At 39.1% G+C, this 27,368-nt stretch overlaps 1 protein-coding gene across 1 annotated transcript in view; it reads right to left on the bottom strand.

The window, feature by feature from the left end:
* Positions 1-27,368, bottom strand: part of CRB2 (crumbs cell polarity complex component 2) — a 275,022-nt gene that overhangs the window by 118,559 nt on the left and 129,095 nt on the right. The window contains exon 7 of the mRNA XM_053695489.1: positions 11,042-11,989. Within this exon, the coding sequence (XP_053551464.1) occupies positions 11,042-11,989 (948 nt within the window). The remainder of the gene's footprint in view (positions 1-11,041; positions 11,990-27,368) is intronic.

Below are 27,368 nucleotides of genomic sequence, written 5' to 3' on the forward strand. Positions count from 1 at the left end.
GAATAAGAATTACCAAGCTATATACCATAAAGGGTTAAGCTAGTATAAGATCGTTGTTAAGAATGAGAAGACAGATATAAGTAAAAATAATATATATGCGTTTATATGTAATGCATCATAAATTGTATTTTCTATTTTGCTATTCGAATGTATTTTTCATATATATAGTTTAGTGATTCATTTGTTATTTTATGTGAGGCACTTCTTGGTTTTTATAAACCACAACTGTTTTATAATGTTTTTTATATACCGTAAATGTTTTATAATGTTGTTTATATACCGCAACTGTTTTATAACTTTTTTTATATACCGCAACTGTTTTATAATGTTTTTTATATACCGCAACTGTTTTATAATGTTGTTTATATACCGCAACTGTTTTATAATGTTGTTTATATACCGCAACTGTTTTATAATGTTGTTTATATACCGCAACTGTTTTATAATGTTGTTTATATACCGCAACTGTTTTATAATGTTGTTTATATACCGCAACTGTTTTATAATGTTTTTTATATACCGCAACTGTTTTATAACTTTTTTTATATACCGCAACTGTTTTATAATGTTTTTTTTATATACCGCAACTGTTTTATAATGTTTTTTTTATATACCGCAACTGTTTTATAATTTTTTTTTATATACCGCAACTGTTTTATAATGTTTTTTATATACCGCAACTGTTTTATAATGTTTTTTATATACCGCAACTGTTTTATAATGTTTTTTTATATACCGCAACTGTTTTATAATGTTTTTTTTATACACCGCAACTGTTTTATAATGTTTTTTATATACCGCAACTGTTTTATAATGTTTTTTTATATACCGCAACTGTTTTATAATGTTTTTTTATATACCGTAACTGTTTTATAATGTTTTTTTATATACCGCAACTGTTTTATAATGTTTTTTTATATACCGTAACTGTTTTATAATGTTTTTTTATATACCGCAACTGTTTTATAACGTTTTTTTTATACACCGTAACTGTTTTATAATGTTTTTTTATATACCGCAACTGTTTTATAATGTTTTTTTATATACCGCAACTGTTTTATAACGTTTTTTTTATACACCGTAACTGTTTTATAATGTTTTTTTATATACCGCAACTGTTTTATAATGTTTTTTTATATATCGTAACTGTTTTATAACTTTTTTTTATATACCGCAACTGTTTTATAATGTTTTTTTATATATCGTAACTGTTTTATAACGTTTTTTTATATACCGCAACTGTTTTATAATGTTTTTTTATACACCATAACTGTTTTATAATGTTTTTTTATACACCGTAACTGTTTTATAATGTTTTTTTATATACCGCAACTGTTTTATAATGTTTTTTTATATATCGTAACTGTTTTATAACTTTTTTTTATATACCGCAACTGTTTTATAATGTTTTTTTATATATCGTAACTGTTTTATAACGTTTTTTTATATACCGCAACTGTTTTATAATGTTTTTTTATACACCATAACTGTTTTATAATGTTTTTTTATATACCGCAACTGTTTTATAACGTTTTTTTATACACCGTAACTGTTTTATAATGTTTTTTTATATACCGCAACTGTTTTATAATGTTTTTTTATATACCGCTACTGTTTTATAATGTTTTTTTATATTTCGTAACTGTTTAATAATGCTTTTTTATATATCGTAACTGTTTTATAATGTTTTTTTATACACCGCAACTGTTTTATAATGTTTTTTTATATACCGCTACTGTTTTATAATGTTTTTTTATATTTCGTAACTGTTTTATAATGCTTTTTTATATATCGTAACTGTTTTATAATGTTTTTTTTATACACCGCAACTGTTTTATAATGTTTTTTTATATACCGCTACTGTTTTATAATGTTTTTTTATATTTCGTAACTGTTTTATAATGTTTTTTTTTTTTTTTTGTTCAAATATTTTTTATTGAAAACAGGTACTTTGACAATTATGTAAGTTCGTTAATACGTTATAACATATGTTTGCAACATAATACATTTCGTAATAATAATTGGCATATGCATTCAAAGACCCAATTTTCTTGGACATTTCTAAAAATTATTAACAGTAGCATTATTTGAAAATTAATTTAGCAGAGTTGGAATCCAATCCTAAAGATAGAAAAGTGGAGGGGGGAAAGGAAGATAGATGGTGGGGTTAAGGTAGAAGGGGGGTGGGTGAGTATCCCTGTCAGTTTGCCCTATAGGATTATAGTTTCATGTGAAACTCATGTAATTTGTTAAATGTTTTGTTCCCAGATAATTTGGATATTTAATAACATATCTGGTTTTCCTTGATAGCAATAGTGCATTTTCTCTAGTGTAAGAACATGATTGACCTCCGACTTCCATTGGGCTATTGTGGGTTGTTCTTGTGTTTTCCATAATCTGGGTATTAGCCTCTTAGCACATGTTATCATTAAAAGTAGAAGTTTCTTACGGTAAAGACATGTAATTTTTGGGATGTGGTTAAGGAGAACAATTTGTGTAGTCAGTGTAATATTAATGCCTAGAACCTTGTTTATATGTCTTTCTATTTGTGGCCAAAAGTCTCCTAAGCCTGGACATGTCAGCCAAATGTGTGTTAAGGTACCTTCGTCTCCACATCTTCTCCAGCAACTGGATGAAGCTGTGGGGTAAATAACTTGTAGACGTTGGGGAGTTAAATACCATCTGGCTAGTATTTTGTAGTTGAGTTCGGACATGATTAGTGAGGTGGATGAGGTGTGAGTATTGTGAAATCCTCGTTTCCATGATTCAGCATCTAGCTCAGTGTGTAACTCATCTAACCACCTTGTCAGATAAGTCGGGCGTTTCTCGGGGAAGGAACCTCTAAGTATTTTATATGTTTGAGAGAGGTGTGCTTTTGTATTTTTCGGATTAGTGCATAACTGTTCAAATTTAGTCAGTGGTCTCAGAATCTCTTTTCTATGTGGGCTGTGATTTATTGCATGTCGGATTTGAAGGTACGCATACCAGTTGTGGAATGGTGGTCCTAAATCTGCGTTAAGCGAGAGTCTGTCTTTAACCTCTAAGGGTGTAGTTATTAAATAAATTGGTAAATTGAGCAAGAGCTTGTCATCATTTGTATGGGTGAGTTGGCTGTGTTTTAAAAAGATGTGGTATTGCAAAATAGGGGTTAGGGGGGATACTGGTGTTGATATTCCTTTTGTTTGTGTGATCAGTTCATCCCACACTGCCAACGTTGTTTTGATGTATTCGTTATGTTGTATAACATGGGGTCTAGAGTCCCTAGGAATCCAGGGCATATCTCTCATGTGTTTAGTCTGTGACAGGTGGCTTTCTAACTGTACCCATAGATTAGAGGATGTAGAGCGGTTCCATGCCACTATTCTAGATAAGTGTGTTGCTTTATAATAGTTCGCTACATTAGGAACATTGAGGCCTCCATCTTCTTTGCTAAGATACATTGTGTGTTGGGCAATTCTCGGGCGTTTATAAGACCAGATAAATGAATTTATCAACTTTTGTTGTGTTTGTAGATAGCGTTTGGGTATAGACATGGGTAGGGTTTGGAATAGGTAAAGATATTTGGGGATTATCATCATCTTCACCGTGTTAATTCGGCCTAGCCATGATAGATGTCCCTGTCTGTGCCATGTGTCTAATAAACTCTTAATGCTGTTTTGGAGAGTAATGTAGTTCTCTAAGAATAGTTTTTGAGTGTCTTTGGGGACTATCAAGCCTAAATATTTGAGTTTGTCTGTCAGAACGAATTTTGTTTGTCGGGATATGGACTGTATTTCTTCAGGTGGGAGATTAATTGGCATCAGCCCTGACTTCTCCATGTTAATGGAGAAATTGGAGACTGCTTTATATTTTTCTAGAGTTTCAATAAGGGCCGGTAGGGAAGTGCTTGGGGATTGTAGAGTAAGGATCACATAGTCAGCAAACAGGAGGCATTTCTGAACAATATCACCAATTTGTAATCCCTGAATATGTTGATTGTCTCTGATTTGTATCGCCAAGATTTCAACTGTGAGTGCGAATAATAGGGGGGAGAGTGGACATCTTTGGCGGGTGCCATTCGAAATGGGGAAAGATTGTGAAGTAGTGTTATTAACTCTAACTTTAGCATTTGGATTATGGTATAAAGCTTGTATTCTTTTGATGAATCTTTCAGAAAAGCCAAATTTTGACAGGGTGGACCACATAAATTGCCAGTCCACCCTGTCAAATGCCTTCTCAGCATCGGTAGAGAGCAGTATTAGCAGTGTATGGTTATGAGATGAAAAGTGTAGAGAGTGTAGCAGTCTTATAGTATTATCTTTCGCTTCTCGACCCTTGATGAAGCCAACTTGGTCTGGGTGGATAATACCGGGTAATATTATACTCATTCGATTTGCTAAAAATTTTGCATAGATTTTCATATCTATGTTTATGAGTGAAATTGGTCTATAGTTGCCTACTATGTCACTGGGTTTACCTGGTTTTGGGATAACTGTAATTAACGCTTCTAGGAGGGAGCTGGGAAGGGTATTTCCACTGTCGATACTAGTGTAGAGTGAAAGAAGATGAGGATTGATCTGTTTCTGTAATAATTGATAAAATTTTGCTGTAAGGCCGTCTGGGCCCGGTGATTTGCCATTTGGTAAAGATTGAATAACTGAAGTGATATCTCGAAGAGTAATAGGGGAATCTAATAGCTGTTTATCTTCGTCAGTAATAGTCGGTGTGTCAATAGAAGCTAAGTATTTCCTAAGGTTTTCTGTCCTATCTGATGTTGTAGTGTCTTGTATGTTGTATAGGCTCGTGTAATAGGAGACAAATGTGTGAGTAATCTCTTCGTGTGTGTGAATATTTCTCCCTGTATGTTCCCTGATTGTTTTAATAAAGTTGGAAATTCTACGCTTTTTCAGAGATCTGGCTAGTAGCCGGCCTGCTTTATTGCTCTCCACAAAAAACTTTGATTTAGTAGTCAATGCCCTCATATGAGCTTTTTGTATGAGAAAGTTGTTGAGGTTTTCTCTTGCTTCTGTTACTTTAATAAGATTAGGGGCTGAGGTAGGGTCTATTCTAAGTGCAGCTTCGTATGTGGACAGTTCTTCAGTTAGTAAGGTATATTGGGCTGAGTGTTTTTTACGTTGTTGGGCGTTATGTTTTATAATAACTCCCCGGATGAAGCATTTATACGCCTCCCAGTTATTTGCCAATGATGTGTCTTCAGGTTTGTTTAGGGAGAAATATTCGTCTGTGTGTTTCCTAATGTCTTCTATTGTTTCCTGGTCAGTTAGTAGATGGTCGTTTAGTCTCCAATTAAATGTGTTGCGCGGTTTATTGGACCATTTAAAGATAGAGGAGACCATGCTATGGTCTGACCAGGAGGTGTGAGTGATCTTTGAATATACGAGAGTGGAAAGGAGGGTTTGATCACACAGAATGTAATCCAGTCTAGAGTAAGAGAGCTGCGGGTGTGAGAAAAAGGTGAACTCTTTTTTGTCTGTGTGTACTATCCTCCAAGTGTCAAAAAGGTTGATGCTTTGTAGGGCTGTGCAGTTAGATTTTAGAATATTGTTTCGTATGTATGATCTTCCTGTGGATGTGTCTAATGTTGGATTTAAAGGGAAATTGAGATCTCCTCCGATAATAATCGGACCTTTAGCTATATCTAGTATCCTGTTGACAAGAGGTTTGTAAAAATGCGGGTTGGGTTTGTTTGGGGCATAAATGTTGATTAGAGTTACCGGCGCACCATAGCAAAGACCTACTAAGATTAATATTCTGCCGTCTTTGTCAGTGTGCTTCTGTATTAATTCAAAATGGAAATTCCGTCTGAAGGAAATGCTGACTCCATTCTTCCTGTGTGTACCTGAGCTACAGAAATGTTGGTCATAGTATCTCTAGATAATGTCGGCTCGTGGTTTTTCTTAAAGTGTGTCTCTTGGGTCATTACGATATCTATTTTCCTTTTGTGAAAGTCATAGAATGCAATGGATCTTTTTTGTGCTGAGAGAAAACCCTTGACATTTTGTGTAGCTATGTGTAAAGTATCTGTTTTAGGATGAGATATCTGAGCCATCGAAAAGCTTAGTATTTAAGTAGTCAAGTAAGGTATGTAATAGGAACCTAACGGGATGTTAGAGTATGCTAACTATATGCCTGTCAGCTGTGTATGAGGATATAGGCCTAGTAAGAAGTATGTATCTGCGTGGAAGGGAATTGGGCAAACTGAGGAGGGGGGAAAGGTACAGTTTTAAAGATCAAGTATAGTATGAGTAGGGTTGAATATAGCAATAATAATATCTACTGTGTTCAACAAAAAAACAATAAAAAAACAATATTAGTTGTAAATATAATTTCTGTGTCAATTGCAAGTCAATTGTAATTTTAATTTTTGTTCTAATTCTTGTTCTTGTTCTCGTTCGGGAGCTTTGTTTTACAGACCGGGCGTTTGGTCAGCTAAGAGCAGTTTCTCCCTCCTCTTCCCTTAACGAAAAGAAGAGAGAGAAAAGAAATAAAAAAATTGAAAAATCCCCCTATCAGCCCGCCAGTGGCTATTTTCTAGAGTAACATCTTTAATTAATACCAATCAATAAGAGGTAGACCATCGATGTGTTTAATGTAGCTCCTAATAATACCTCTTAAAATGTTCATAACTCGTAAAATTATCATTTGAAGTGAACCTATAGTAATTTCTTTGTGTGCATGATCTAGCGATCTGGTTTAGTTTGTGTTTACATTTCCTATAAGACTATGTATGTCTAATAGCTTCACATCATTTATCTATTTCTGATTTCTATAAACAAAAGTCATGGTCTAGGGGCTGGTAGAGTTACTTCAATGAATGACTGCTAGATTGAAGGCTCTTCATTTGATAGTGAGCTGAGTTAGGTATAATCAATATATGCAATGAAGTATTCTAGGGAAGTAATTTGTTTAATGATTAATGACGTAGCCTTAAACTATGTGAGTCTGGAACAAGTTATAATGATAATAGCATATACTTAACAGTACACTATAACTTAAACCTATGGATTCTTTTTGATGTATGAAACTAGTGATATAGTGAGGATTGTTAGTAAGCCCAAACTATAATTACTATGTGTTTTGTTCTGTTGGTTAAATTATGTTAGAAGGAGACGTCCTGTATGTACCATCATATAGGAATTACTGAATCGCCATATAATATTAGTTAAATGAACCAATATAATAACATTTAAACAGATTAGTCAACATAAACTTGAATAACATTTTTAAAACAAACTATTCAACAGCTAATAAAAAAAAGTCAGTTGTTTACTGAATTGAGTGTGATTCTTCAGTGGGAGAAAGTCTTTGCTTTACTAGTCTTTTAACCTTCCTTAAAGAGGTCAGAAAGCAGTAGTATTTACTGGTCTCCAGGATACAGGTACTAAACATTGCAATAGATGATAATCATAAAAAGTAAAGAAAAAACAATTAGACAGTCATAGTTACTCATCCTGGGGTGTCTGTGTCTATGGTGTCATCATTGTCCTGGATTATCTGTCGTCTTTTGGATTGCTTGTTGGTGGTTTCAGGGCCTGGTCTTCTTTAAAACTTAGGGTTATCCGGCCTGTTTTGCTGTGTTTGGGTAGATGGATTAATCCCACTTTCAGGTGGATTGATGTTTAGTAAGCTACAGAATTTGTTGATGTCTGACAGGGTTGAACATTCAATTTTCTTTCCGTTCTTCATGACTATTACAGAGGTAGGGTAGCCCCACCGATATGGAATATTTAGTGATCTTAGGTGTGATGTTAAAGGCTGAAAGTCTCTCCTTTTCTGCAGAGTCCTCTGAGATAGGTCCTGGAATACCTGGAGTTTGTGACCTTGGAAATTTATGATGTGGCTCTTTCTTGTCGTATTATATATTTCTTCTTTCTGTCTGTAGTTGTGGAAGTGGACCACAACGTCTCTGGGGGGTGAATCGTCTGGTGGTTTAGGACGAAGTGCTCGGTGCGCTCTATCTAGGGGAATTTCCTCACCCCCTGATGCGGTGTTTCTTAGTACATCATTAAATAGGGCCTGTAGATAATCTCTAATTTCGTGGTTCATAACCGTTTCAGGAATGCCTCTGAAGCGAAGATTTCCTCTTCTAGTGCGATTTTCTAAATCGTCAATTTTATCCTCCAGGTCGGTGAGATGTTGGAGTTGATGTGCTTGTTTGGTAGAGAGATGTGCTAATTTTTGTGAGACAATATATTCGTGCTCCTCTAGCGTATCTACTCTATGACCTAGTTCATTCAACTCTTTTTTGAGTTCTGCGCATTCTTCTTTGATGCAGGTTTTAACCTGATCAATCAGGGCTGCCATTGCTTGGTATGTGATCGGAGCGTCTCCTTCATGGGCCAGATTCATAACTGGTCCTTCGTCTGTTTTAGACTGAGAGTTATCGTGGTCTAAATCCCCCTCTGTGGATTGTTGCATACAGTCAGCTTCCTTGCCTTTAGAGTTTTGATCTGACTGTTTGAAAAAAGTGTGTACTGTGCCTTGGTTATTCTGTAGAGCTTTCTGTGGCTTGTCCTGGCGAAGATTTTTCCTTTGTGACATTGTAATCTCTGTTTTTGCTTGATTATGGCAATGTACAATGAACAAGCGGCTGCGGCAGACACCACACCTCCTGGGGTATCCTGCCCTCACTTTATAATGTTTTTTTATATATCGTAACTGTTTTATAATGTTTTTTTATACACAGCAACTGTTTTATAATGTTTTTTTTATATATCGTAACTGTTTTATAATGTTTTTTTTATATATCGTAACTGTTTTATAATGTTTTTTATATACCGCAACTGTTTTATAATGTTTTTTTTATATATCGTAACTGTTTTAGAACGTTTTTTTATATACTGCAACTGTTTTATAATGTTGTTTATATATCGTAACTGTTTTATAACGTTTTTTATATATATCGTAACTGTTTTATGTTTTTTTTATATATTGTAACTGTTTTATAATGTTTTTTTATATATCATAACTGTTTTATAATGTTTTTTATATACCGCAACTGTTTTATAATGTTTTTTTTATATATCATAACTGTTTTATAACGTTTTTTTTATATATCGTAACTGTTTTATAATGTTTTTTTTATATATTGTAACTGTTTTATAATGTTTTTTATATACCGCAACTGTTTTATAATTTTTTTTTATATATCATAACTGTTTTATAACGTTTTTTTTTATATATCGTAACTGTTTTATAATGTTTTTATATACCGCAACTGTTTTATGTTTTTTTTATATGTTGTAACTGTTTTATAATGTTTTTTTTATATACCGCAACTGTTTTATAATGTTTTTTTATAAACCGCAACTGTTTTATAATGTTTTTTTATAAACCGCAACTGTTTTGTTTTTTTATATATCGTAACTGTTTTTTAATGTTTTTTTATATATCGCAACTGTTTTATAATGTTTTTTATATACCGCAACGGTTTTATAATGTTTTTTTATATACCGCAACTGTTTTATAATGTTTTTTTATATACCGCAACTGTTTTATAATGTTTTTTATATACCGCTACTGTTTTATAATGTTTTTTTATATATTGTAACTGTTTTATGTTTTTTTTATATATTGTAACTGTTTTATAATGTTTTTTTATATACCGCTACTGTTTTATAATGTTTTTTTTATATACCGCTACTGTTTTATAATGTTTTTTTATACACCATAACTGTTTTATAATGTTTTTTATACACCATAACTGTTTTATAATGTTTTTTTATATACCGCTACTGTTTTATAATGTTTTTTTATATATTGTAACTGTTTTATGTTTTTTTTTATATATTGTAACTGTTTTATAACGTTTTTTATATACCGCTACTGTTTTATAATGTTTTTTTATATATTGTAACTGTTTTATAACGTTTTTTTATATACCGCAACTGTTTTATAATGTTTTTTTATACACCATAACTGTTTTATAATGTTTTTTATATACCGCTACTGTTTTATAATGTTTTTTTATATATTGTAACTGTTTTATGTTTTTTTTTATATATTGTAACTGTTTTATAACGTTTTTTATATACCGCTACTGTTTTATAATGTTTTTTTATACACCATAACTGTTTTATAATGTTTTTTATATACCGCTACTGTTTTATAATGTTTTTTTTATATATTGTAACTGTTTTATGTTTTTTTTATATATTGTAACTGTTTTATAACGTTTTTTATATACCGCTACTGTTTTATAATGTTTTTTTATATATCGTAACTGTTTTATAATGTTTTTTATACACTGCAACTGTTTTATCATTTTGTACAATGTTATATTATTGTTGCTAATTGGTTGAAACTTAGTAATAATATGATGAACCTGTATTATAACGGATCTCTATACAACAGAATTGTTACTGGTGAGGCCTGTTACTTGTTAGGGGTGGGACTAACTAGAACCCGGTAAATTTAATCCCCTTCGGGCTTCAGTAAGTGTACATACTACAACCTGTTGAGAAAGTCTGCCGGGTGCAGAAGAAACGTGTCCAGGAACATTTTTAGCTGTCCCAGCAGTATACCCAATGCTGACTCGTTACCCGTGGTGAGCTTCAGTCTGTGGCAAGAATCCAATAGCGGTATCCACACACAATGACTGACGGCGGTCCACACTGACATCAAACGGAGGATCACAGCCGGGAGGGGTTGGAGATATAAGTGCAACATTGAGGCCTGCTTGTTTCTTTTATTGTGTAAGTGCAATATGTATTGTCAGGTGTCTGGCTGAATAAACGGATGTTGTGAGTCACTGCTGCGCCTGTCCCCTTTTTGTATTTCTATACATATGAAGACATAACTTTTACTAGAAGCATTTTCACTAATAAATATGTATGGTAAAAATGCTTCTATTTAAAACTGAAATGCATTTGTGTACCTTTTAACCCTGAGTTTAGTACACAAATTACACATTCTTATTTGTTAGAGAATATAAATATGCATGTGTAAAATGATGTAAAGAAGTGAGTCAGGATCTAGTATTGTTCTTGGTACCAATAATGATTATTGCTGCTACTAATTATAATAACAGTTGGCTACTTACCAAGCATGCAGGTAGGACCCGTGTATGGTCTGTTACACTCACACCTAAATTCAGTCCAGAGGTCAATACACGGTGACTCATGTTCACATGGGTTGGGATGGCACCAATCTGTTTTATTGCACCCAAGTTCCATATTAAAGACTATGTCAGGGTCAATGTTCTGTGGCAACAGCATCCTGGAGTCGATCTTCAGATCCTCCATGCAGCCAGTAAAGTTCTGTTGGCTTTGAAGGTTATTTGAAAGGATCCCTGCTGGCAGTCCTCCAATATATATCATGCTAAATGATTTTTGTAGGTGAAGACTATAATCAGTGTCAAGAAATGTACTTATGTTACAGGGGTCCTTAATACAATCAACAAGATGAAGAAACACATTAAATTTATTTAAAAATACCTCAGCCTGATACCAGTGGCCATCATCTACTCTGTGGGCATCAATGGCAGAACGAATTGAGCTGCCATTTTGCCCAATCCCAACATGCAGCAATCCCTTATAAACCTCAAGTAGCAGGAAATTTTCTCCATCACCTCTATAAACAAGGACCATGCCTGAAAGTGTTGTTCGAAATCTGAGGGATACGCTAACGCTCTCTTCAACACTTTTCCTGCTCCTGTTATTCCCACTCAGGTCATGCAGAATGTAACCACTAGAACTGAATGAAAATGTTGTAGTTATGGAACAGTTATCCCCATAAAAGCCTGGTTGGCATATACAGATGTATCTGTGGACCTCTTCATCGTAGGTTGGGATGCATTTGGCTTGATTCTGGCAGTTGTGTTCAAGACATCCTTCCAACTTCACTGAGCAATTGTTACCTCCCCATGTAATGCCGTCTGCGGTGGTCTCAGGGCATAAGCAACGATAGCCAGCTACCTCATCCTGACATGTTGCCCCATTTTCACACGGGTTGTTTTCACAGTCATCAATGTTTATAGAACAGGCTACACCTGCAAAAAAACAAAAACAACGGTTAGTCCTTCTCCAGCGTCCCATCTAAACTAGTGATATGAAGCAGCTCTGTATCACTTGTGCACCTCCGAGGACAGTTTTATAATATTTCATTCACACTTTCCTAGCACATAAAAACTTCCTCCTAGCCCTGAACAGCTTTGTCTACTCTACTTTAAGAGAGTATTTGTAGCTAGGTTTGCCATAGTGCCACTTTAAGGGAGGACACTTATGAAAAAACAAATGACAACCCTATTTGTTACTAAAACGATAGTGAAATCCAGTATTATTTTATAACTGAATGTTAGTAGCAGAGTGAGAGTTCTGTTGCAGCAAAGGAGTTAAAGGGACATGACCCCCCCCCAAAAAAAATGTCATGATTCAGATAGAGCATACAATTTTAAACAAGTTTCAAATTTACTTCTATTATATAATCTGCTTCATTCTCTGGGTATCATTTGTTGAAGAAGCAGCATTGCAATACTGGAAGCAATCTGAACACATTGATCAGCTAATTACAAGAGGCATAAAATGTGCAACTACCAATCAGCAGATCCTGAGTCTAACTAGGCATGCTTTTCAACAAAGAATATCAAGAGAACAAACAAATGAGATAAAATAAGTAAATAGGAAAGTTGTTTAAAACCATTTGCTCTATCTGAATCATGAAAGAAAGAAAACAATTAGGTTTTATGTCCCTTTAATGTTTGTCCCACACAACATTCTATACAAGAACATGGAATAATAGCGAATTAGAGATTTCTGTGATATGAATAGTTTAATAACTGTGAGAAGATTAACCATGCAAACCTCAGCACATTATAAGGAGTCTCCTTTGGGAGAAAAAAAAGAACAAAATCAGTATAAGCAAAACACAGCTAAACCCATCGGTAACACGTCTGGTCTTTCAGAAAGCACAAAATCTCACCCTAGAAGAGGATTACCTTTGTTTAACACCAAAAATGTTATTGTTTAAAAAGATAGACTATCCCTTTATTTACCATTCCCCGGTTTTGTATAATCAACCCTGTTATATTAATATACTTTATACCTCTGTGATTACCTTGTATCTAAGCCTCTGCAGACTGCCCCTTATCTCAGTTATATTAATATACTTTTTACCTCTGTGATTACCCTGTATCTAAGCCTCTGCAGACTGCCCCTTATCTCAGTTATAATAATAATTATTTTTACCTCTGTGATTACCCTTGTATCTAAGCCTCTGCAGACTGCCCCTTATCTCAGTTATATTAATACACTTTTTACCTCTGTGATTACCTTGTATCTAAGCCTCTGCAGACTGCTCCCTTATCTCAGTTATATTAATATACTTTTTACCTCTGTGATTACCTTGTATCTAAGCCTCTGCAGACTGCCCCTTATCTCAGTTATATTAATATACTTTTTACCTCTGTGATTACCTTGTATCTAAGCCTCTGCAGACTGCCCCTTATCTCAGTTATAATAATAATTCTTTTTACCTCTGTGATTACCCTTGTATCTAAGCCTCTGCAGACTGCCCCTTATCTCAGTTATATTAATACACTTTTTACCTCTGTGATTACCTTGTATCTAAGCCTCTGCAGACTGCTCCCTTATCTCAGTTATATTAATATACTTTTTACCTCTGTGATTACCTTGTATCTAAGCCTCTGCAGACTGCCCCTTATCTCAGTTATATTAATATACTTTATACCTCTGTGATTACCTTGTATCTAAGCCTCTGCAGACTGCCCCCTTATCTCAGTTATATTAATATACGTTTTACCTCTGTGATTACCCTTGTATCTAAGCCTCTGCAGACTGCCCCTTATTTCAGTTATATTAATATACTTTTTACCTCTGTGATTACCCTGTATCTAAGCCTCTGCAGACTGCCCCTTATCTCAGTTATATTAATATACTTTTTACCTCTGTGATTACCCTGTATCTAAGCCTCTGCAGACTGCTCCTTATCTCAGTTATATTAATATACTTTTTACCTCTGTGATTACCTTGTATCTAAGCCTCTGCAGACTGCCCCTTATCTCAGTTATATTAATATACTTTTTACCTCTGTGATTACCTTGTATCTAAGCCTCTGCAGACTGCTCCGTATCTCAGTTATATTAATATACTTTTTACCTCTGTGATTACCTTGTATCTAAGCCTCTGCAGACTGCCCCTTATCTCAGTTATATTAATATACTTTATACCTCTGTGATTACCTTGTATCTAATCCTCTGCAGACTGCCCCTTATCTCAGTTATATTAATATACTTTTTACCTCTGTGATTACCCTGTATTTAAGCCTCTGCAGACTGCTCCTTATCTCAGTTATAATATACTTTTTACCCCTGTGATTACCTAGTGACATATAAATAATTAGAAACAACTATCCAAAAACACCAACAGCAGAAACTAAAAGTACACTCATTTGTAACAGAAACAGAAGACACAGAATACAAAGGTAACATCGAGTCTGTGGCTTTGTATCTGTCATATGCAGAATATAATAAGGAATAATACTGGGAAACACCAACAAATTACACTCTTTAATGACAAAAGTCCTCCAAGGTTGACGGAGCCAAACTCATACAACAACATTTAAAGCACAGGCACCTAGATTACAAGTTTTGTGATATAGACGGTGTGAAACAAACGCAACCAAATTTGCGTTATGTCTCCCTCAATAGCGCTGCCATTACAAGTTTTTGAAAAGCCGCCTTGTGCGTGCGATATGGTGGCGATGAGCTCCATACCGCACAAAATTCAAGGGCTGAGAATACGTGCTCGTGCACACTTTTCCCATAGACATCAATGGGAAAAGCGTGTTCGAAAAAAAACTAACACCTGAAGCGCGAAAAAAGTTACGTTTAAACCTAATACCCTAACATAAACTTCACGTCTAAACACCCCTAATCCGCCACCCCCCGACATCGCTGCCACCTCAATAAAGTTATTAACCCCTAATCTGCCACCCCAACATTGCCAAAACCGAAATAAATTTATCAACCCCTAATCTGCCACTCCCGATATCGCCGCCAGTATAATAAAGTTATTAACCACTATTCCGCAGCTCCCCGACATCACCGCCACTAAATAAAGTTATTAACCCCTAAACCTCTGGCCTCCCACATCACCGCCACTAAATAAAGTTATTAACCTCTAAACCGCCAGCCCCCCACATCGCTAAAAACTAAATTGAACTATTAACCCCTAATCCTAACAACCCCCTAACGTTAAATTAAAATTACAATATCCCTATCTTAAAATAAATAAAAACTTACCTGGGAAATTTAAAAAAACCTAAGTTTAAACTATATATTACACTAACATTACTATTATACTAAAATTAAAATAACTACAAATTAAATAAAATAAATTACACATTAAAAAAAAAAACGAACACTACTAAAAAAAACACTAAATTACGAAAAATAACAAACAAAATTATCCAAAATAAAAACAATTACACCTAATCTAATAGCCCTATAAAAATACCCCCCCCCCAATAAAAAAATCCCTAGCCTACAATAAACTACCAATAGCCCTTAAAAGGGCCTTTTGTAGGGCATTGCCCTAAAGAAAGCTCTTTCCCTGTAAAAAAGACCCCCAACAGTAAAACCCACCACCCAACCAACCCCCAAAATAAAAAACCTAACTCTAACAAAAACCTAAGCTACCCATTGCCCTGAAAAGGGCCTTTGTATGGTCATTGCCCTTAAAAAAAAACACCCCAAAAAAAACCTAACACTAACCCCCGACGATCCACTTACAGTTTCTGAAGTCCGGACATCCAGGCAGCGAGAAGTCTTCATCCAGGCGGCGTCTTCTATCTTCATCCCGGCGGAGCGAGTCCATACGTCAAGGGTGGGTTTTACTGTTGGGGGGGGGCTTTTACAGGGCTATTTGTAGTTTATTGTAGGCTAGGGTTTTTTTTATTTTGGGGGGGGGTTTATTTTTATAGGACTATTAGATTAGGTGTAATTGTTTTTATTTTGGATAATTTTGTTGGTTATTTTTCGTAATAAAGTGTTTGGTATTTCTTGTCATTTTTATTTTTTGTAATTTAGTATTTTTTATTTTTTGTAATTTTAGAATAATTTTTTTTAGTAGTGTTAGTTTTTTTTAATGTGTAATTTAGTTTTTTTAATTGGTAGTTATTTAATTTTAGTATAGTAGTAATGTTAGGTTAATTGTTAGTTTAAATTTTTTATTTTTTTTATTTCACAGGTAAGTTTTTATTTATTTTAAGATAGGGATATTGTTATTTTAATTTAAAGTTAGGGAGTTGTTAGGTTTAGGGGTTAATATTTTAATTTAGTTTTTTGCGAGAGTGGGCTGGCAGTTTAGGGGTTAATAGGTTTATTTAGTGGCGGTGATGTCAGGGAGTGGCAGAAAAGGGGTTAATAGCTTTATTATAGTGGCGGCGATGTTGGGAGCGGCAGAATAGGGGTTTATAAATGTTATTAGTGGCGGCGATGTCGGGAGCGTCAGATTAGGGGTTAATAAATTTAATTTAGTGTTTGCGATGTGGGAGGGTGGCGGTTTAAGGGTTAATAGGTAGTTGATGGGTGTTAGTGTACTTTGTAACACTTTAGTTATGAGTTTTGTGTAACAGTTTTGTTGCGCAAAACTCATAACTACTGGTCTCAGATTGCGGAACGGATCGTTTCGGTATAGGCTGGACTGCAAGCATTTTAGCATTTTTTTGAGTGCGGGATTGACATTGCATTACAAGCTAAAATGCTTGCAGTACTGCTAAACCGACAAGACTCGTAATGACTGTGTTCCGTTTTTTTCTCTCTCAGCGTTAAAACCGGAAAACGCAAAACTGATAATCTAGGTGAGAGTAGAAATGCTTAAAAAATAAAATGACAGATTTACGTTCACAATATAAAATTGTGCAGCTAACTTGTCAAAAGGTAGAACAATGACTTTATGCAAAATGAAGGCAGCTGTATAGACCTATTGTCCCACAAGTCCCACAGCTAAAAGCTGACTCATAAAGTGTACGGAGTGGGGATAAATCCACTGGGGAAACGCTAGGGTCATTTTAATCAAAATTAAACTTTCATGATTAAGATAGAGCATGCAATTTTAAGCAACTTTCAACTTTACTCCTATTATCATTTTTTCTTCATTCTCTTGGTATCTTTATTTGAAAAAGCAAGAAAGTAAGCTTAGGACCTGGCCCATTTTTTTCAGCACCTGGGTAGCGCTTGCTGATTGGTGTCTAAATGTAGTCACCAATCAGCAAGCGCTGAACAAAAAATGGGCCGGCTACATTCAAATAAAGATACCAAGAGAACGGAAAAAAATGATAATAGGAGAAAAATAAGAAAGTTGCTTAAAATGACTGCTATCTGAATCATGAAAGAGAAATGTGGGGTTCATATCCCTTTAAGTGCACTGGGGTGCCTGTATGTTAGGTCAGGAGGAGTTCTAGACCTTAAAACTGGAGGTGAAAACAAGGAATGTCACAGGTACATTTATAGCTTGGAGGTTTACTGATCAGAACAGTAATTTCTTACTGCATATTCTTTATTTTTATAACTTAACACCCCCACCCCAGTTCACCTACCCGCTTGTCCTAGAGGTGGTGAGGTTAGTACCCTAGAATTCTGTAAGACAAATCTACCTTCTCTATTGGTCAGAGAACATTTAATACCATTATAGAGAGAAAGCAAATTTATTTGTATTCCTAAATACACTAGCGTAAATCAAATTCACTGAACTCGAACGTTTATACATCTCTCATTTCACTGAACAATAAATTACTCAATGAAATTAGTTTCATTCGTTTTAGACTTTTTTGTAAGTCATGTAATATGAATTTACATAGCACACATTTTTAAGTTGTCTTCTTTGCAGCAAAAAAAATACAAACATACAAAGTATAAAAGGAATAAAACGCTTAGAGCAATTTATTATAGTGTATTGTTCTTTGTTAGAATAGTTTCAAACCCCATAGAGAGCTACCAGGCTTACAATCGCATATAATTAATCTTACACGTGATCCTTCTGACCCAGTGAGTATCTTAAAGGGACAGTCTACACCAGAATTTTTATTGTTTTAAAAGATAGATAATCCCTTTATTACCCATTCCCCAGTTTTGCATAACCAACACAGTTATAATAATATACTTTTAACCTCTGTGATTATCTTGTATCTAAGCCTCTGCAAACTGCCCCTTTATTTCAGTTCTTTTGACAGACTTGCAGTCTAGCCAATCAGTGCCTGCTCCCAGATAACTTCACGTGCACAAGCACAGTGTTATCTATATGAAATATGTGAACTAACACCCTCTAGTGGTGAAAAACTGTTAAAATGCATTCTGAAAATTGGTGGCCTTCAAGGTCTAAGAAATTAGCATATGAACCTCCTAGGTTAAGCTTTCAACTAAGAATACCAAGAGAACAAAGAAATATTGGTGATAAAAGTAATGGGTGTCTCTCAACCAGCACGTAGAGCTCTCAGTGAGCGTCTCTCAACCAGCACGTAGAGCTCTCAGTGAGCGTCTCTCAACCAGCACGTAGAGCTCTCAGTGAGTGTCTCTCAACCAGCACGTAGTGCTCTCAGTGAGTGCCTCTCAACTAGTACGTAGTGCTCTCAGTGAGTGCCTCTCAACCAGCACATAGAGCTCTCAGTGAGTGTCTCTCAACCAGCACGTAGAGCTCTCAGTGAGTGTCTCTCAACCAGCACGTAGAGCTCTCAGTGAGTGTCTCTCAACCAGCACATAGAGCTCTCAGTGAGTGTCTCTCTCATTGAGTGTCTCTCAACCAGCAAATAGAGCTCTCAGTGAGTGTCTCTCAACCAGCACATAGAGCTCTCAGTGAGTGTCTCTCAACCAGCACATAGAGCTATCAGTGAGTGTCTCTCAACCAGCACATAGAGCTCTCAGTGAGTGTCTCTCACCCAGCACATAGAGCTCTCAGTGAGTGTCTCTCAACCAGCACATAGAGCTCTCAGTGAGTGTCTCTCAGCCAACACGTAGAGCTCTCAGTGAGTGTCTCTCAACCAGCACATAGAGCTCTCAGTGAGTGTCTCTCAACCATCACGTAGTGCTCTCAGTAAATATCTCTCAACCAACACGTAGAGCTCTCAGTAAATATCTCTCAACCATCACGTAGTGCTCTCAGTAAATATCTCTCAACCATCACGTAGTGCTCTCAGTAAATATCTTTCAACCATCACGTAGTGCTCTCAGTAAATATCTCTCAACCAACACGTAGTGCTCTCAGTAAATATCTCTCAACCAACACGTAGAGCTCTCAGTGAGTGTCTCTCAACCAGCACATAGAGCTCTCAGTGAGTGTCTCTCAACCAGCACATAGAGCTCTCAGTGAGTGTCTCTCAACCAGCACATAGAGCTCTCAGTGAGTGTCTCTCAACCAGCACATAGAGCTCTCAGTGAGTGTCTCTCACCCAGCATATAGAGCTCTCAGTGAGTGTCTCTCAACCAGCACATAGAGCTCTCAGTGAGTGTCTCTCAATCAGTACGTAGTGCTCTCAGTGAGTGTCTCTCACCCAGCACATAGAGCTCTCAGTGAGTGTCTCTCACCCAGCACATAGAGCTCTCAGTGAGTGTCTCTCACCCAGCACATAGAGCTCTCAGTGAGTGTCTCTCAACCAGCAAATAGAGCTCTCAGTGAGTGTCTCTCAACCATCACGTAGTGCTCTCAGTAAATATCTCTCAACCAACACGTAGAGCTCTCAGTGAGTGTCTCTCAACCAGCACGTAGTGCTCTCAGTGAGTGTCTCTCAACCAGCATGTAGTGCTCTCAGTGAGTGCCTCTCAACCAGTACGTAGTGCTCTCAGTGAGTGTCTCTCAACCAGCACGTAGAGCTCTCAGTGAGTGTCTCTCAACCAACACGTAGAGCTCTCAGTGAGTGTCTCTCAACCAGCACGTAGAGCTCTCAGTGAGTGTCTCTCAACCAGCACGTAGAGCTCTCAGTGAGTGTCTCTCTCAGTGAGTGTCTCTCTCAGTGAGTGTCTCTCAACCAGCACATAGAGCTCTCAGTGAGTGTCTCTCAACCAGCACATAGAGCTCTCAGTGAGTGTCTCTCAACCAGCACATAGAGCTCTCAGTGAGTGTCTCTCACCCAGCACATAGAGCTCTCAGTGAGTGTCTCTCAACCAGCACATAGAGCTCTCAGTGAGTGTCTCTCAGCCAACACGTAGAGCTCTCAGTGAGTGTCTCTCAACCAGCACATAGAGCTCTCAGTGAGTGTCTCTCACCCAGCACATAGAGCTCTCAGTGAGTGTCTCTCAGCCAACACGTAGAGCTCTCAGTGAGTGTCTCTAAACCAGCACATAGAGCTCTCAGTGAGTGTCTCTCAACCATCACGTAGTGCTCTCAGTAAATATCTCTCAACCAACACGTAGAGCTCTCAGTAAATATCTCTCAACCATCACGTAGTGCTCTCAGTAAATATCTCTCAACCATCACGTAGTGCTCTCAGTAAATATCTCTCAACCAACACGTAGTGCTCTCAGTAAATATCTCTCAACCATCACGTAGTGCTCTCAGTAAATATCTCTCAACCATCACGTAGTGCTCTCAGTAAATATCTCTCAACCATCACGTAGTGCTCTCAGTAAATATCTCTCAACCAACACGTAGTGCTCTCAGTAAATATCTCTCAACCAACACGTAGAGCTCTCAGTGAGTGTCTCTCAACCAGCACATAGAGCTCTCAGTGAGTGTCTCTCAACCAGCACATAGAGCTCTCAGTGAGTGTCTCTCAACCAGCACATAGAGCTCTCAGTGAGTGTCTCTCACCCAGCACATAGAGCTCTCAGTGAGTGTCTCTCAACCAGCACATAGAGCTCTCAGTGAGTGTCTCTCAATCAGTACGTAGTGCTCTCAGTGAGTGTCTCTCACCCAGCACATAGAGCTCTCAGTGAGTGTCTCTCACCCAGCACATAGAGCTCTCAGTGAGTGTCTCTCAACCAGCACATAGAGCTCTCAGTGAGTGTCTCTCAGCCAACACGTAGAGCTCTCAGTGAGTGTCTCTCAACCAGCACATAGAGCTCTCAGTGAGTGTCTCTCACCCAGCACATAGAGCTCTCAGTGAGTGTCTCTCAGCCAACACGTAGAGCTCTCAGTGAGTGTCTCTAAACCAGCACATAGAGCTCTCAGTGAGTGTCTCTCAACCATCACGTAGTGCTCTCAGTAAATATCTCTCAACCAACACGTAGAGCTCTCAGTAAATATCTCTCAACCATCACGTAGTGCTCTCAGTAAATATCTCTCAACCATCACGTAGTGCTCTCAGTAAATATCTCTCAACCAACACGTAGTGCTCTCAGTAAATATCTCTCAACCATCACGTAGTGCTCTCAGTAAATATCTCTCAACCATCACGTAGTGCTCTCAGTAAATATCTCTCAACCATCACGTAGTGCTCTCAGTAAATATCTCTCAACCATCACGTAGTGCTCTCAGTAAATATCTCTCAACCATCACGTAGTGCTCTCAGTAAATATCTCTCAACCAACACGTAGAGCTCTCAGTGAGTGTCTCTCAACCAGCACATAGAGCTCTCAGTGAGTGTCTCTCAACCAGCACATAGAGCTCTCAGTGAGTGTCTCTCAACCAGCACATAGAGCTCTCAGTGAGTGTCTCTCACCCAGCACATAGAGCTCTCAGTGAGTGTCTCTCAACCAGCACATAGAGCTCTCAGTGAGTGTCTCTCAATCAGTACGTAGTGCTCTCAGTGAGTGTCTCTCACCCAGCACATAGAGCTCTCAGTGAGTGTCTCTCACCCAGCACATAGAGCTCTCAGTGAGTGTCTCTCACCCAGCACATAGAGCTCTCAGTGAGTGTCTCTCACCCAGCACATAGAGCTCTCAGTGAGTGTCTCTCAACCAGCAAATAGAGCTCTCAGTGAGTGTCTCTCAACCATCACGTAGTGCTCTCAGTAAATATCTCTCAACCAACACATAGAGCTCTCAGTGAGTGTCTCTCAACCAGCACATAGAGCTCTCAGTGAGTGTCTCTCAACTAGCATGTAGAACTCTCAGTCAGTGTCCCTCAACCAGCACATAGAGCTCTCAGTGAGTGTCTCTCAACCAGCACGTAGAGCTCTCAGTCAGTGTCTCTCAACTAGCATGTAGAGCTCTCAGTGAGTGTCTCTCACTGGGTGAAGCTCATAGTTAGCGTCTCTCAGTGTGTCAAGCTCTCTCATAGTGAGTGTCTCTCAGTGGGTAGCGTAAATAGTCTATCAGTGTCTCTCAGTGAGTAAAACTCATGTTGAGTGTCTCTCAGTGGGTAAAGCTCACAGGGAGTGTCTCAGTGGGTAAATCTCACAGTGAGTGTCTCTCAGTGGGTTAAACTCACAGGGAGTGGCTCTCAGTGGGTAAAGCTCACAGGGAATGTCTCTCAATGGGTAAAGCTCACAGGGAGTGTCTCTCAATGGGTAAAGCTCACAGGGAGTGTCCCTCAGTGGGTTAAGCTCACAGTGAGTGTCTCTCAGTGGGTTAAGCTCACAGTGAGTGTCTCTCAGTGGGTTAAGCTCACAGTGAGTGTCTCTCAGTGGGTAAAGCTCACAGTGAGTGTCTCTCAGTGGGTAAAGCTCACAGTGAGTGTCTCTCAGTGAGTAAAGCTCACAGTGAGTGTCTCTCAGTGGGTAGAGCTCACAGTGTCTCTCGTTGGGTAGAGCTCACAGTGAGTGTCTCTCAGAGGGTAAAGCTCACAGTGAGTGTCTCTCAGTGGGTAAATCTCACAGTGAGTGTCTCTCAGTGGGTAAATCTCACAGTGAGTGTCTCTCAGTGAGTAAAGCTCACAGTGAGTTCTCTCAGTGAGTAAAGCTCACAGTGAGTTTTCTCAGTGAGTAAAGCTCACAGTGAGTGTCTCTCAGTGGGTTAAGCTCACAGTGTCTCTCGTTGGGAAGAGCTCACAGTGCGTGTCTCTCAACCAGCACGTAGAGCTCTCAGTCAGTGTCTCTCAACTAGCATGTAGAGCTCTCAGTGAGTGTCTCTCACTGGGTGAAGCTCATAGTGAGCATCTCTCAGTGTGTCAAGCTCTCTCATAGTGAGTGTCTCTCAGTGGGTAGCGTAAATAGTCTATCAGTGTCTCTCAATGAGTAAAACTCATGTTGAGTGTCTCTCAGTAGGTAAAGCTCACAGGGAGTGTTTCAGTGGGTAAATCTCACAGTGAGTGTCTCTCAGCGGGTTAAACTCACATTGAGTGTCTCTCAGTGGGTTAAGCTCACAGTGAGTGTCTCTCAGTGGGTAAAGCTCACAGTGAGTGTCTCTCAGTGGGTAGAGCTCACAGTGTCTCTCGTTGGGTAGAGCTCACAGTGAGTGTCTCTCAGTGGGTAAAGCTCACAGTGAGTATCTCTCAGTGGGTAAATCTCACAGTGAGTGTCTCTCAGTGGGTAAATCTCACAGTGAGTGTCTCTCAGTGGGTAAATCTCACAGTGAGTGTCTCTCAGTGAGTAAAGCTCACAGTGAGTTCTCTCAGTGAGTAAAGCTCACAGTGAGTGTCTCTCAGTGGGTTAAGCTCACAGTGTCTCTCGTTGGGAAGAGCTCACAGTGAGTGTCTCTCAGTGGGTTAAGCTCACAGTGTCTCTCGTTGGGAAGAGCTCACAGTGAGTGTCTCTCAGTGAGTAAAGCTCACAGTGAGTGTCTCTCAGTGGGTAAAGCTCACAGTGAGTGTCTCTCAGTGGGTAAAGCTCACAGTGAGTGTCTCTCAGTGGGTTAAGCTCACAGTGAGTGTCTCTCAGTGGGTTAAGCTCACAGTGTCTCTCCTTGGGTAGAGCTCACAGTGAGTGACTCTCAGTGGGTAAAGCTCAAAGTGAGTGTCTCTCAGTGGGTTAAGCGCACAGTGAGTGTCTCTCAGTGGGTAAAGCTCACAGTGAGTGTCTCTCAGTGGGTTAAGCTCACAGTGTCTCTCGTTGGGAAGAGCTCACAGTGAGTGTCTCTCAGTGAGTAAAGCTCACAGTGAGTGTCTCTCAGTGGGTAAAGCTCACAGTGAGTGTCTCTCAGTGGGTAAAGCTCACAGTGAGTGTCTCTCAGTGGGTAAAGCTCACAGTGAGTGTCTCTCAGTGAGTAAAGCTCACAGTGAGTGTCTCTCAGTGGGTTAAGCTCACAGTGAGTGTCTCTCAGTGGGTAAAGCTCACCGTGGGTAAAGCTTATTGTGTCACACAGCTGGACTGGGACTTGGTACATGTGAAATCTTCTTTGTTCGGTTAATCCCACAAAAGCCAAAGCTTTGCGAGATTGTGCTGACACCTCAGTGCACTTATGTGAAAAGGAATGTGGCCAAATCAGCAAACCAAACAAAGTATCCTACACACAGAATGAGTGGGCATTATCGTTATAGCGGAGGGGGTAGTGCCAGTGAGTGTGATCTGCCTTCAGCAAGGTTACTGGGGAAAACAGACAACCCACCAACTGCCACACACCCACTTGCACACACTACACATACGTGCTCTACACACACCCACTTGCACACACTACACATACGTGCACACACTACACATACGTGCACTACACACACCCACTTGCACACACTACACATACGTGCACTACACACACCCACTTGCACACACTACACATACATGCACTACACACACGCACTTGCACACACTACACATACATGCACTACACACACGCACTTGCACACACTACACATACATGCACTACACACACCCACTTGCACACACTACACCTACACACATGCACTACACACACCCACTTGCACACACCACACATACATGCACTACACACACCCACTTGCACACACTACACATACATGCACTACACACACCCACTTGCACACACTACACATACGTGCACTACACACACCCACTTGCACACACTACACATACATGCACTACACACACGCACTTGCACACACTACACATACATGCACTACACACACGCACTTGCACACACTACACATACATGCACTACACACACCCACTTGCACACACTACACCTACACACATGCACTACACACACCCACTTGCACACACCACACATACATGCACTACACACACCCACTTGCACACACTACACATACATGCACTACACACACCCACTTGCACACACTACACCTACACACATGCACTACACACACCCACTTGCACACACTACACATACATGCACTACACACACCCACTTGCACACACTACACATACATGCACTACACACACCCACTTGCACACACTACACCTACACACATGCACTACACACACCCACTTGCACACACTACACATACATGCACTACACACACCCACTTGCACACACTACACATACATGCACTACACACACCCACTTGCACACACTACACCTACACACATGCACTACACACACACACTTGCACACACTACACATACATGCACTACACACACCCACTTGCACACACTACACATACATGCACTACACACACCCACTTGCACACACTACACATACATGCACTACACCCACCCACTTGCACACACTACACATACATGCACTACACCCACCCACTTGCACACACTACACATACATGCACTGCACACACATGCACTACACCCACCCACTTGCACACACTACACATATGTGCAGTACACACACCCACTTGCACACACTACACATACATGCACTGCACACACCCACTTGCACACACTACACATACATGCACTACACCCACCCACTTGCACATACTACACATACGTGCAGTACACACACCCACTTGCACACACTACACATACATGCACTGCACACACCCACTTGCACACACTACACATACATGCACTACACCCACCCACTTGCACACACTACACATACGTGCAGTACACACACCCACTTGCACACACTACACATACGTGCAGTACACACACACTACACATAAGTGCAGTACACACACCCACTTGCACACACTACACATACGTGCAGTACACACACCCACTTGCACACACTACACATACGTGCAGTACACACACCCACTTGCACACACTACACATACGTGCAGTACACACACCCACTTGCACACACTACACCCACACACATGCACTACACACACCCACTTGCACACACTTCACACATATGCACTATACACGCCCAGTTGCACACACCACACACGCGCTACACACACCCAGTTGCACACACTTCACACACATGCGCTACACACACCCAGTTGCACACACCACACACATGCGCTACACACACCCAGTTGCACACACTTCACACACATGCACTACACACACTAACTTGCACTCACTTCACACACACATGCACTACATACACCCACTTGCACACACTACACACACTTCATACACATGCACTACACACACCAATTTGCACACACTACACGCACATGCACTACACACACCCACTTGCACACACATGCACTACACACAACCAATTGTACACACTTCACGCACATGCATTACACACACCCACTTGCACACACATGCACTACACACAACCAATTGCACACACTTCACACACACTACAGACCTACTGCACACACTGAATACACTATAAACACACACACACTACACATACATGCACTACACCCACCCACTTGCACACACTACACATACATGCACTACACCCACCCACTTGCACACACTACACATACATGCACTGCACACACCCACTTGCACACACTACACATACATGCACTACACCCACCCACTTGCACACACTTCACATACATGCACTACACCCACCCACTTGCACACACTACACATACGTGCAGTACACACACCCACTTGCACACACTACACATACATGCACTGCACACACCCACTTGCACACACTACACATACATGCACTACACCCACCCACTTGCACACACTACACATACGTGCAGTACACACACCCACTTGCACACACTACACATACATGCACTGCACACACCCACTTGCACACACTACACATACATGCACTACACCCACCCACTTGCACACACTACACATACGTGCAGTACACACACCCACTTGCACACACTACACATACATGCACTGCACACACCCACTTGCACACACTACACATACATGCACTACACCCACCCACTTGCACACACTACACATACGTGCAGTACACACACCCACTTGCACACACTACACATACGTGCAGTACACACACACTACACATAAGTGCAGTACACACACCCACTTGCACACACTACACATAAGTGCAGTACACACACCCACTTGCACACACTACACATACGTGCAGTACACACACCCACTTGCACACACTACACCCACACACATGCACTACACACACCCACTTGCACACACTTCACACATATGCACTATACACGCCCACTTGCACACACCACACACGCGCTACACACACCCAGTTGCACACACTTCACACACATGCGCTACACACACCCAGTTGCACACACCACACACATGCGCTACACACACCCAGTTGCACACACTTC

The sequence above is a fragment of the Bombina bombina genome, chromosome 12 (genome assembly GCF_027579735.1).
Source record: "Bombina bombina isolate aBomBom1 chromosome 12, aBomBom1.pri, whole genome shotgun sequence".
NCBI classification, from domain to species: Eukaryota; Metazoa; Chordata; class Amphibia; order Anura; family Bombinatoridae; genus Bombina; species Bombina bombina.